Source organism: Rhamphochromis sp. 'chilingali' (assembly GCF_963969265.1).
Source record: "Rhamphochromis sp. 'chilingali' genome assembly, chromosome: 18".
Lineage (NCBI taxonomy): Eukaryota > Metazoa > Chordata > Actinopteri > Cichliformes > Cichlidae > Rhamphochromis > Rhamphochromis sp. 'chilingali'.
Window position 1 is genome coordinate 22,563,624 of NC_137945.1, and position 13,160 is coordinate 22,576,783.

The window sequence follows — 13,160 nt, forward strand, 5'->3', positions numbered from 1 at the left end:
TCTGTTCGTCTGATATAATAGAAGGGAGAACTCTTTCCAAACGGGTTGCTAGCAGTTTGGATAAGATTTTAAAGTCTACATTAAGAAGGCTTATTGGTCGATAGGAGCTACAACAGGTAGGATCCTTTCCTTCTTTATGCAGTAATGAGACAGAAGCCTGTCTTAGTGTCTGAGGGAGAGAGCCTTGTTTCAGTGACTACTCAACAACCGACAACAGCAAAGGGGCCAGTTTTAAGTGGAATTTTTTTATAAAATTCGGCAGGGAACCCATCGGGACCAGGGGACTTTCCAGACTGTAAGGATGTGATTGATGATATAACCTCATCCAAAGTGAGCGGTGCATCAATGTCTGCTGCTGTTGAGGTTGCGATTGTAGGAGTGTCCAATTTGTTAAGAAACTGGTTCATATCTATAAAATTAGAGGGGAACTATGATGCATACAGAGCACTATAAAATGACTTAACAATTGAGTTGATTTCCGTTGGATCAGAAGTCAAAGTTCCTGATTCATTTCTAATTTGCAAAATTTGGCGAGGTGCCGATTGGTGACGTAGCTGGTGGGCTAGCACACGAGAGGCTTTATCACCATGTTCATAATAGTTGCCACGGGACTGTAATATCAATTGCTCTGCATCATGGGTTGACAGGCGACTGAACTCCGATTGCAGGTTAAGATGCTGCTTATATATTTCAGGTGAGGGAGTTTGAGCGTGTTGCCGGTCTAGAGCTTGAATTTTGGCAGAAAGTTCATTTTGCTTAGCTTTCGTTGATTTAGATAGGTGAGATAAATAGGAAATTATTTGGCCCCTGAGGTAAGCTTTAAGAGTTTCCCATAGTACACTGGGGCGTGCAGCTCGGATCTCAGCTGACCCTTCTCACCCTGGATACAGTCTGTTTGACCTGCTCCCCTCAGGCAGGAGGCTCCGGTCCATTCGCACCAGAACCTCTCGCCATAAGAACAGTTTCTTCCCCTCTGCTGTTGGACACATGAACAATAACCGTATGACTGTTCCCACCACTAACACATGACCCTACACTGTGTTCACTGCATCATTCCATGTTTGGCATTGATCACCACCTGCACTCATGTATATATCTATCTACTTAGCACTTTTAATTCTTATTTTTATTTTTATATCTATTTAAGCGTTTATGACAGTATGTTTGCACTAAGCACCGCAGCAATTTCCTAATGTTGTAAACCTGCTCAACATTTGGCAATAAAACCCTTTCTGATTCTGATAGTAGAGAATTTGAGATGTCCTCAGACTCATTCGTAGTTAAGAAATCATCAATTGCAGATGAGATATAGTCACAGAAAGCTGAATCAGACAAAAGAAGAGAGTTCAACCTCCATGGATGCTGAGGTCTATAGCCAGCAGACAAAGCCATATGCAGGACTAATGGAGCATGATCAGATATAACAATCAGGAGATATTCAGAGTTGCAAACTTTAGAAGCCATGGAGCCATTTATAAAAAAGTAATTGATGTGAGAATATGTGTGATGAACATTTGAAAAAAGGAATATTCTCTGGCTTCGGGATTAAAAAACCTCCAATCAATGTGTCCATTTTGGGTCATAAAGTGTGAGAAAGCCCTGAACATAGCAGATGATGCTTTCGAGCCAGTGGCAGATTTGACTAAAGCTGGGTCAATAACACAGTTTAAATCACCTCGAAGATCAGGAGGGTGCGTCTTTAAGTCAGGAATCATCCTCAAAAGATTATTAGTAAACACAGCATTGTCAAAGTTTGGGGCATAGACATTCACTAAGACAACTGGGTTATTCATGAGGGTCCCTACATCAATTAGATATCGTCCATTTTTGTCAGCAATCAATTTAGTGAGAGAAAAATGTATTTTATTCCTAATTAAAATTGCCACTCCTCTGGCTCTACTATCTACAGTGGGGCAAAAAAGTATTTAGTCAGCCACCGATTGTGCAAGTTCCCCCACTTAAAATGATGACAGAGGTCAGTAATTTGCACCAGAGGTACACTTCAACTGTGAGAGACAGAATGTGAAAAAAAAATCCATGAATCCACATGGTAGGATTTGTAAAGAATTTATTCGTAAATTATGGTGGAAAATAAGTATTTGGTCACCTCAAACAAGGAAAATCTCTGGCTCTCACAGACCTGTAACGTCTTCTGTAAGAAGCTTTTCTGTCCCCCACTCGTTACCTGTATGAATGGCACCTGTTTGAACTCATCATCTGTATAAAAGACACCTGTCCACAGCCTCAAACAGTCAGACTCCAAACTCCGCCATGGCCAAGACCAAAGAGCTTTCGAAGGACACCAGGAAAAGTATTGTAGACCTGCACCAGACTGGGAAGAGTGAATCTACAATAGGCAAGCAGCTTGGTGTGAAAAAATCAACTGTGGGAGCAATCATCAGAGAATGGAAGACATACAAGACCACTGATAATCTCCCTCGATCTGGGGCTCCACGCAAGATCTCATCCCGTGGGGTCAAAATGATCATGAGAACGGTGAGCAAAGATCCCAGAACCACACGGGGGGACCTGGTGAATGACCTGCAGAGAGCTGGGACCAAAGTAACAAAGGTCACCATCAGTAACACACTACAACGGCAGGGAATCAAATCCCGCAGTGCCAGACGTGTTCCGTCTGGCACATGTCCAGGCCCGTCTGAAGTTTGCCAGAGAGCACATGGATGATACAGCAGAGGATTGGGAGAATGTCATGTGGTCAGATGAAACCAAAGTAGAACTTTTTGGTATAAACTCAACTCGTCGTGTTTGGAGGAAGAAGAATACTGAGTTGCATCCCAAGAACACCATACCTACTGTGAAGCATGGGGGTGGAAACATCATGCTATGGGGCTGTTTTTCTGCCAAGAGGACAGGACGACTGATCCGTGTTAAGGACAGAATGAATGGGGCCATGTATCGTGAGATTTTGAGCCAAAACCTCCTTCCATCAGTGAGAACTTTGAAGATGAAACGAGGCTGGGTCTTCCAACATGACAATGATCCAAAACACACCGCCCGGGCAACAAAGGAGTGGCTCCGTAAGAAGCATTTGAAAGTCCTGGAGTGGCCTAGCCAGTCTCCAGACCTCAACCCCATAGAAAATCTGTGGCGGGAGTTGAAAGTCCGTGTTGCTCGGCGACAGCCCCAAAACATCACTGCTCTCGAGAAGATCTGCATGGAGGAATGGGCCAAAATACCAGCTACTGTGTGTGCAAACCTGGTAAAGACCTATAGTAAACGTTTGACCTCTGTTATTGCCAACAAAGGTTATGTTACAAAGTATTGAGTTGTATTTTTGTTATTGACCAAATACTTATTTTCCACCCTGATTTACGAATAAATTCTTTACAAATCCTACCATGTGGATTCATGGATTTTTTTTTTACATTCTGTCTCTCACAGTTGAAGTGTACCTCTGGTGCAAATTACTGACCTCTGTCATCATTTTAGGTGGGGAACTTGCACAATCGGTGGCTGACTAAATACTTTTTTGCCCCACTGTATACTGTATAATGATATAAATAGCTCTGTGTCATTAGGCTATGGCACTGGTAAAAGATTTAGCGTCAAAAGAGGAATTAGGCAAGGGTGTGGAAGCTCTCCGTTGTTGTTCATAATGGTTGTGGAGATGCTCGCAATTCTAATTAAAAACAGCAGCGTTGCCGGAATTGAGATTATGGATAATTCTTTAATAATTAGTCAACTTGCGGATGACACTACTCTTTTCTTAAAAAATGAACATCAGATTCCCCTGGTAAAACAAATAATCACTACATTCTCAAAAGCTTCAGGCTTAAAGTTAAATTTAAATAAATGTGAATTATTGGCATTAAAGGAGTGTAATTCACAATTACTGTACGATATAAAGGTGAAGAAGGAGGTAAAATATTTGGGCATCACAATTTCAAAAGATCACAAAGTCTTAGAAAAAGTAAATATTTTAGATAATGTTGACATATGTAAGACAATCCTAAATAAGTGGTTACAAAGAGACATCACAATTTTTGGAAGAATATTATTAACCAAAATGGATAGTTTATCTAGATTTATATATCCAGCTTACTCTCTATCAATATCGAATAAAGTTATTAAAACAATTAATAGCTTGAATTTTAATTTTATTTGGAGGAATAAGTGCCATTATATATCTAAAGATGATTTGGTTAAACCACACATTGAAGGCGGTGGTAACGCAATTGATTTTGATATAATGAATGGTGTTTTGAAACTTAAATGGTTAAAATCCTTCCTAAATAATCCACACTCCATTTGGTTTTTTATACCAAGTAAGGTCTTTAACACACTGGGGGGTATTGACTTTCTCCTAAAGTGTGACTTTGAAATTACTAAGCTACCTGCTAAACTCTCTGAATTCCATAAACAGGTCCTTCTTTATTGGAAAATGTTATTTAAACATAATTTCACTCCACATAATAGCCCAATTTGGAACAATAGATATATACTGATGAACAGAAAATCTATTTTTATTCAAGATCGGTTATCAAAAGGTGTTTGGGCAATTGCCCATTTTGTAGATGAGGAAGGACATGTTCTAGGACATCAAGATTTTTGCCAAAAGTTTAATATCCAATGTTCTAAAAGTAAATTTAATCGGGTTATAAAATCCATTCCATTGTCACTTAAAAACATAGTTGTAAATGATATAATATATTCTGACATCTCCCCCAAGTTAAGGCAATTATATATAGATGGTATTCGATTTTGTGATGTTAATTGCAACAATAAGTTTCTTAGATCTTCATTAAGGAGTCTTTATTCTTCAAATTTACTTAGACGTAATTACATATTAAAAGATTTCCAAAGGGAAGAAATTGAAAAAATAAGAACTGATTATATCACCTTCCCTATCCCTCCTAAAGGGAAAGAAGTCCAATTTAAAATCTTGAATAAGATTTACCTGACAAATAGACTCCTTAGTGATAGATTCAAAATAGAAACGGGTAATTGTGTATTTTGTGAAACAGAAGAGGAGGATTTGGACCATCTATTCTTTTTGTGCAATTTTATACAAATATTTTGGTTGGATTTTCATACCTGGCTTTATTCCAGTGGGATTCAAATTACCCCATTTACCTTAAATATGATAATGTTTGGAGTGTTTTTGAAAGAAAAGAAAGCTAATTATGGTGTTAATGTGTTATTAATCTTGTGCAAGCATTTTATACATAAATGTCGCTTTTTTAAGACTAGACCAACACTAGCTCACTGGAAAAACGACTTAAACCTGTTGGTTAAATCTTTGACTTTAGTTAAAAAGAAAAAGGCTGCTTTTTTTGTTTCCTTTATGGAAGATTTTGATTTAGTGAGTTAATAATTTGTTAAATTATGTGACCCCATCTTTATATTTTATTTTCACTATATATGAAAGTTGCTAATATGTAACAAATGTCTATTTTCTGAATCTGTAATATATGGTGCATTTTTTTTGTATGTTTAATAAAAAAAAAAAAAAAAGAAAAAAAAAAAAGGTTAGCGCCCAGTTAGCTCCTAGCATTTCTCAGCAGCTCCGCCTCCTTTTCGACTACCGGGACATTTAAACAATGGATAATCCGTTTACAAACAAATTCATGCTTTTCTCCTCAACAGAGAGCGTCCCCCGATTGAACAACAGCGCCGTAAATAAGAAGAATGGCGCCTAATTACAGAGTTAATAATACAGACTTTGTAATATCTCACGTGTAGATTCATCAGCCAGATGAAGTGTTTACTGACAATAGTTGGGTTGCGGTCACGTGGTTCTGATGACGTGCGGAGGCAGCGCGATTTTTGAGTGGAGGGCGGAAGTAAACATGGAGGACACTGTGGAGAGTCAGGAGAGCAGCTATTGTGCAACTTTAGACCCCGTTTCTCGGGAGAGATATAAACAGATAGTTAAAAAATATATCGGACGTGATCCGTATTCTTTGAAAATGTCCGAATACACCACAGAAGTAAAGGATTTGCCTACTATCGAGGCTGTGGATATCACCAACTACTTGGTCCTCCAGACTTCTTACTACACTAGGCAGCAAATGAAAGCTTTCAAGAGTCTGGAGGCGTACAATTTTTTTGTCAGCGGGTGGGTCCACAACCTTGGAACAAAACGTCTCCGTGATGGATACAGTTTGGTGTTTGCAAGGGTGAGTGTTTGTTCTTATATTGCTTTATCTTAAACACGCTAACAGTTAGCGGTAGCGGCTTTAACGTCAACAAACATGCCACATCCTTAGGACTTCGTTAGAGTGACAGTTGTTTGTTTCAAGGTAAACCATTCTCAGCGGTCTAACGAGACACCTCTGAAGACTTGGGTAATTGCAAAGGAGGATGGAGAAGTGATTGCAGCTCATTGCAATTGTATGGCAGGGTTAGTAGCCTAATTAAGTAGGATGTTATTGCAATGAGAACACACACACACACACACACACACACACACACACACACACACACACGCATAGGGCACTGCTAGCATTTTGCAGGTGTACTTCAGTAGTAGTGGGGAGAGAGTGTTTTCTTTTAGCTAAGAATTCATCAGCTAAGAATTTGTGTGATTGCCTTAGATCCCTCATGACACTCAGATGCATTTTTCAGATAGAGGGTAGAACTATTCAGTCATGTCATCACCTAGATAATGATTTCTCTATAGGCTGTTGAGAAAGAGTTAATGAATAAACATGTTACTTCAAATAAAGTGCCATTGCACATTAGTATTAGTAAGCTATGCATCATCAAAATGTACTGTAAATATTGCATTTCATGTTAAAAAGATTATGTGCTCTATTTCCAGACTATCAGAATCATGCTCGCACGTTGGAGCTGTTCTTTTTGCAGTTGAAGCTGGGGTGAAAATGAGAGCGACATGCACATCAGAGCAGTGCAAGTGGCTGATGCCATTTCATGTTAAAAAGGTAAGCCAAAAAGCAAAATGTAGGATAAAGAATGTTATATTGGGACTTCATGTGACAGTAGGATAAAATATCTTCCCCTATACTGCTACCTTGTCGTGGTGGGGAAGCTTGAGTGCCTCAATGACCCTGTAGGCTATACCGGCGGGGGCTTCAAGCTCCTGGTAGATCTAATCAAGCCGGGCAGGTTGCAGGTGAGGGGTCAGACAAAAGGCAGTACTTTAATAAATGAAGAGTTCTATTCCAAAACGCTATAACAGCATTTAAAAGCCATTTCCTTTTTCATGACTAACATAACCATGACTGCAGAACCGTATACTGTATATCACACCCTTCTCATGCATGCCTCAACACCCTAGCACTTGTTTTCTGCGCACACACACACCTGACTGCAGCACTTTATATATTCACATTTCTCATGCATTCCTCAGTACTCACAACTCCTCACACCACATTTTCATCAACATGGAACTGCTTACTTTCCACTCCTTTTATACCCAGCACATGGCACCTCCATCCCCACCCAACATACACACACACACTTCACTGCCAACAAACCACTATACCCAGCCTAAAACACACATACTCACTCCACTGCCATCACTGTTCAATTTCGAATATTTTTGGAAACGAATATATAGCGTTTTGGAAAAGAGCTTTTTAAATTTTAATGATCTTCTTTGGCTTAATTTTTCCAGATTCCTGCTTGCCCAGTAACTCTGATTGACTTCTCTTCAGCAAAGTCAAAAAAACGAAAGCTTGAGTGTTCCATTGATGGCTGCACAAGTACACAAAAGGTTGGGAAATCACTTCCATGCCCAAGAGTGCAGAGAGATTCAGAGACATACTGTAGGTTTTTTGAGAGTTTAAGCAAAAACTGTCCAAGGAGTGCAGCACTGATGTCTAGGGAACCTTACCACAAAGAATTTGTCCCCCAGTCTAGCATGCTTCCTAAAACTGTGCCTGAGTACAGAACACCAGAGACACTGCAGCTCAAGTTCTTAAGACCAACCCCCAGCAACCATCAAAGAGCTTGATCAAGGCCATATGCTATCCAGAGGCATATAGGTTCACCACAGCTGCTACAAGGTATTTAGGGTTTGATGTAGGGTAAGGCAGAGTTAAGATTTGGGGTATGAAACTGTCCATAACTGTAACTAAAAAAGTGTTATGAAGATGGAGGTTAGTTATAGGCTTATACGGCTAGGGTTATACAGGGTAAGAACTAAGTATAGTTTAGGGTAATGGCATATTGTATAATACATCACTTTACTGTTTTACACATCCAATACTAAGTAATAATTTCCTTTTCATGTTTGGCATGTGTACTGTTTATAGTTATGGATGCAAACATGAAGCACAAGCCAGAGGAGCATATGAGAAGCTTATGAGCCAGGAGCATGCAGGCTTCTCATGTATGGACAGCGGTCTCTGGCTGAACCCCAAGTGGCCATACATGGGGTCCTCCCCTGATGGGATAGTCACTTGTGACTGTCATGGAACTGGCATCTGCGAGATTAAGGTATTGACTCTGTTGTAGTCAAGGCCATAGGTGTGACATCTTTCCATAAGAATCAGTGAACTGAGTAAAAATGCAGGAAATACCTTTTCTAATTTCTAATCTGTTGTTCAATTAAGATAAGATGAGGCTTTATTGTCTGTGTCAAATAGACATTTGTTTTGGGCAATGAGAGATTATGATAACACAGACCACACCCATCATCTTTGCTTCTTCACTGTTTCATCAGATAAATCTTGATTGTTGTTCTCATCACTGTGATTTTAGTGCCCACACTCTCAGAAAGATGCGGTCAACCTGCGCATGCGTGCTGGGGAGAAGGGCTTCTGCCTCATCAGTGACGGGGATAATGTCACACTGGACCCAACTCATGACTACTATTACCAAATTCAGGCACAGCTTCACATTGCAAATGCAGAGTACTGTGACTTTGTTGTGTGGAACCGCAATGACATATTTGTTGAAAGGATTTTGCCTGACCTTGAGTTTTGGGATGATGCGATTCCTAAAGTTGAGTGTTTTTTTAGAAACAGTATACTCCCAGAAATACTGGGACAGCAAGTTACAAACATACATGTGTAATGTGATAAAAGGACGACAACATAATGACATTTTGAATATTGTTATGACCTGATGGTAGTCATTATGAGTTCTGGCTATTGTATTTGCTCTGACGTAGCATTAGAGCACAAATTGTCATTTAATTTTATTGTACATTTAATTGTGTCATTTAAGTGTTGTGTAACACTACACAATGATTAAATGCTATTGAGGCAGCATAATAATACATTGGTGGTTTATTTACAAGATTAGACTTTTAAACAAATAAACAAAATAGATTGCAATCCATCTCACAGTATAATACTGTACAAACTGCCAGCACAATATGACAGTTGGAGAAAAATATTTCATTTGAAAACATTTACAGACTAATCAGGAGTCAGGACTTAGGTACTACTATTACTCTACCCTGTTCTACTTATCACCAGAGCCAAGCAGCAGATACTGGACACTACTCTTCCTCTCCACCCCCTTCTGTGAGCCGTGACAGTGACAAGACATTTACTTTTTTTTAACTGATTGATTACCACCCACCCCCCTTACTCCAGTGGGACAACAGACTCGGAGAGATTTGATAAGGCACAACAAATTACCCCAATCTTGTCGATCAATGCATGTGTCTCACCTGGCTTTGTGGACATGTTCTCTATTGGCATAGCCCTGCTCTGCAGAATTTGATATTTCCTCCTGACTAAATCTATGACTCGCTCAACATGGATACGCAAATTGGCTATTTTCCTTATCTCTGCCACTTCATAGGCTGACAGCTGTTTTCTCCCTTTAGTGAATGCCGGTGTCTGTAGTGAAGCACAGTAAAACCCCACATTATCGCCAATATTGAACCCACGATCTGCAAGGACAATATCTCCAGGTAACAAGTTCTTTAGGAGGCCACTCTCTATTGTGATCTGCTTATCGCTAACTCTCCCTCCCCAGGCAGAAGATATGTAAGTGACGTAGCCTTGGGGGGCAACACCAATCAAAAATTTTACAGTGTGATGGTGCTTGTAGTTGGACCAAGTTTGAGCTTGTGCAAGAAGATTAGATGGTCTCTCAATAAAGACTTCAAAGCAATCAACAATCACAGCCACTTTACATCCAAATGCCTGTCTGAAACTCAGTGGCATCGTAGCTTGAAGAACATGTCGCTCTGGCCACTCAATTAGGAACTCTAACCTTTTATGAAGTATGTCAATTACTTTATGCCAAACTCTAGAAGCAGTGGACAGAGAAATATTGAACCTGAAAGCTAAATCTTTCAGGGGCAGATTTAGTCTCAGCCTCAGCAAAACTAGTATGAATTGTTCAAATTTGGACAACAAAGACATAGGTCCCGAGGTGATATAGGGCTCGCACAGTTCAAAAATCTGAATTAAAACTAAGAAGTTGGGGAGCCCTGTGTAGAACTTTGTCTTGTCTTCATTTTTTTCAAAAGCCTCCTGGCTGAACTGTGTGTCCAGAGCCTTGCTCCGAAGATCAACCAGCTCTGCTGTGTTCTGTCTCAAAACATCCTCCATCTTCTCGATGTCATCCATCGTCAGCTCTGTCTGGCATCCAGCATCCGCACAGCCTGCAATATAACAGTGGGGGAGCATAATAGAGGCAACCTCAATTTTTACTCATTTTCACTGTAGGAGTTTTTTAGTGGGCTATTAGAATCTGGTGTAATGTGTTTAATTCACTATGTTAATTTAATGTAATTATTTTTTTTAATCAAAAAAACATGTTGCGTCTAAACAAAAAATATATTTATATGTTTCTCACCACAGAAACCTTACATTACGGATATCTTTACTTATCTGTGAAAGGAGACTGTCTGGAATCTGGCAATATAAGAACCATAGCAGTGTACAAAAACCTGTGGTGTGTGCCTGACGGTAATAAGTGCCACTTTTTCTTTTTTTCTGAATAAAATGGTATGGATTTACTCTGTGATTAAAAAATCACAAACATGTAATATGTAACTTGGACCATAATCATTACAGATAATGGCATCTTTTTCTCTTTGACATGATTCTTGTTTGTTTTACATCTCAGCACAATATCTTACCTGGATAAGTGAATGTCTCATTCACACTGAAGTCTTCTGGTTGTGGATTCTCAGCTGGAAGCTGCAGTTCGGGGTTCTCCACTGTCACTAGGCTCAAATCCGGGCTCTCAGCCGTCTGTTGCATATCCAAAATCGCCTCTGCACATCGATGCTGTTCTGCCTTAAGCTTCATTCTTTTCTCTCGTTTGAGAACTGATTCCGATCTGGGTTTTCGTTCGTAGCCGAGATTGACCGTCGGAGCCCAGTCCTCCGACTCTTCGTCATCCAAAGCACTTGGGCAGCCTATAGTCCCAATCAAGTCAATATTAGACTACTAACTTAAAAGCACTAAGTAAACGAGAATTTAACGACAACCTAATGCTAATAAGTTCGTTTGCAAACATAACATTACCTCTGACGAAGTGGTCGCTGCAGACACGGGCATTGGCAGACTCTGCTCCTCCCGACTGTAAACGTAAATTTAAAATCCATTTTTTCCTACGTTTTTCGGTTAGAATTTTCCATTTTTCTCCTCTTCGTTGGGCTATTTTTGGTACCCTAAAATACCGTTTATCAGTTTCTCTGGTCGACCTACTGGAGCATCCGTAAACACAACAGGACATAGGCATTTTGCGTACTGTCTGTCTGTGATTTTGCGCTTATCTTTTTCACTTCCGACCGCCAGTCAAATTTCGCGCTTTACGTCGACGTGACGTCTACGTCAAATGAAACCTAGCTATTGACAGTGTAAGCGGACATCATCATCACTATTCCAATCAATCTTCTCCACACAGACAAGCATAAACACACTCGACTATCACTAAATCAAATTTAACACACGTTTGTAATGACGCTCGTTCATTTTACAATAGGGCTCATTCGCTCAGTCAGCAGGTGGCAGTATCCTCGTATACTGGGGAGTAAACTGCCATTAAACAAAGAGAAGAAGAAAACCCCTGTACATGCGCGGCACGGATCGGGGAGTCCTGATCCGTAACGATCTTTTTATTTTTCGTTTTTGTCTACATTATATTGAAATGCTTTATTATTGGAAACATGTTAAGAGATACTTATTATTCTTAACATCTTAACAGATACTCTGACCCGTAACTATCGTAAAACGCTTCGACCGGAAGAAGACACCTTTCGCGCATGCGGGGTACCGATCGGGTTTCCGGTACGGATCGGGTAGTGACAAGGCTGTTTTGTCAGAACACCGAATCCTATGGCCGCTGTAGCTGAGCTCGCTTTTCTTACGAGCTTCACGGATTACAAGGTCTTTTATTTGGTCGCAGAATAACCGGAGCTGGACTCCGGTGCGCCCTGTCCAGCTCGGGCGGTGAGGGAAGCACCTGCGCTCCGAAAACATCGACGAGGAGCTGAAAAAAGAAAGCTGTCGGGTGTGGGCTTTCAATGTCCTCAGGTAGTCTCACAAGTCGTATTTTCTGCCTTCTGCTGCGACCTTCCAAGTCTGCCACCTTGGATTTTAGCCAGTTGTCTTTGCGAAGCGTAGAGCATTCGAAATCTAATTGGTCCAGACGTTGGTCAAATTCAGTGTATGTCGATTCCAAAGAATTAATGCGTTGACCGTGGTCCTGCACTGCAGACTGCACACTGTCTAACTTAGAGGACAAGTCCTGAAAGGATGACTTGAAGTCCGCTAGCAATGCAGCTCTATGCTCCTCGAGCATTAAACTAATCTCGGCTGCAGTTACAGGCGCCGCAGGTGTCGAGGTTTTTCGGTCTCGGTCTTGTTTGCCCTTTGACTTTGACATTCTTTAAATCTTCGGTAGTCGACAAAGGCAAAATACATCCAAAACTGGGAATCAAAATCTCAAAGAAGTAGGTTCGTTAGGTAAATGCTGAGCCGTGTAGCGGAGCGGACCTAAAACACGTCTACCCAGTCAACGCCATTACCGGAAGTCATAGTCCATCATGTATTTCAAACACACAAATAAAGATGCAGAATTTATTTAAAGTATTTAATTTCAGTTGCCACTTTCAAACTTTTTCATTTAATAAAATTAATAAAAAACAAAACGAGTGGTCAGCAGTCATCGTGATAGTCGGTGTCATAATTTTTTTAATACTTTGTCCGAGTATGAAAACCTTGTTTTGGCCTCTAAAAGCTGCTGTGGGGGTTTACACA

General features: G+C 40.3%; 3 protein-coding genes across 8 annotated transcripts in view; 2 read left to right on the top strand and 1 right to left on the bottom strand.

Moving 5' to 3' along the window:
* Positions 1–13,160, top strand: part of LOC308385389 (homeobox protein NANOG-like) — a gene marked incomplete at its 5' end in the record, with an annotated part of 38,183 nt that overhangs the window by 5,219 nt on the left and 19,804 nt on the right. The window lies entirely within an intron of this gene.
* LOC308385836 (uncharacterized protein) lies at positions 5,745–8,828 on the top strand. Of its 6 annotated transcripts, XM_080865017.1 has the most exons (6): positions 5,745–6,140; positions 6,264–6,364; positions 6,785–6,865; positions 6,970–7,096; positions 7,601–8,424; positions 8,689–8,828. In XM_080865017.1, exons 1-5 carry the CDS (start codon positions 5,763–5,765, stop codon positions 7,937–7,939), a joined length of 1,026 nt encoding a protein of 341 aa, XP_080721143.1. In that variant the 5' UTR covers positions 5,745–5,762; the 3' UTR covers positions 7,940–8,424; positions 8,689–8,828. The 6 variants fall into 6 exon arrangements, 1 of the variants encoding a protein (XP_080721143.1); XR_013969651.1 differs by lacking the exons at positions 6,264–6,364; positions 6,970–7,096 and having other exon boundaries at positions 5,757–6,140; positions 6,785–6,905; positions 7,601–7,699; positions 8,241–8,424; XR_013969653.1 differs by lacking the exons at positions 5,745–6,140; positions 6,970–7,096 and having other exon boundaries at positions 6,350–6,364; positions 6,785–6,905; positions 7,601–7,699; positions 8,241–8,424.
* LOC308385825 (uncharacterized protein) lies at positions 9,522–11,812 on the bottom strand (the record flags this gene model as incomplete). Its single annotated transcript, XM_080865006.1, has 3 exons — positions 11,424–11,812; positions 11,033–11,314; positions 9,522–10,552 (listed from the first exon to the last, which is right to left on the bottom strand). Exons 1-3 carry the CDS (start codon positions 11,638–11,640, stop codon positions 9,522–9,524), a joined length of 1,530 nt encoding a protein of 509 aa, XP_080721132.1. The 5' UTR covers positions 11,641–11,812.

Coding starts and splice junctions, on each gene's coding strand:
- LOC308385836 (XM_080865017.1), top strand. CDS start 5,763: ATGACGTGCGGAGGCAGCGCGATTTTTGAGTGGAGGGCGGAAGTAAAC. Junction 6,365..6,784: donor CATTGCAATTGTATGGCAGG/GTTAGTAGCCTA, acceptor CTCTATTTCCAG/ACTATCAGAATCATGCTCGC. Junction 7,097..7,600: donor TCAAGCCGGGCAGGTTGCAG/GTGAGGGGTCAG, acceptor TAATTTTTCCAG/ATTCCTGCTTGCCCAGTAAC.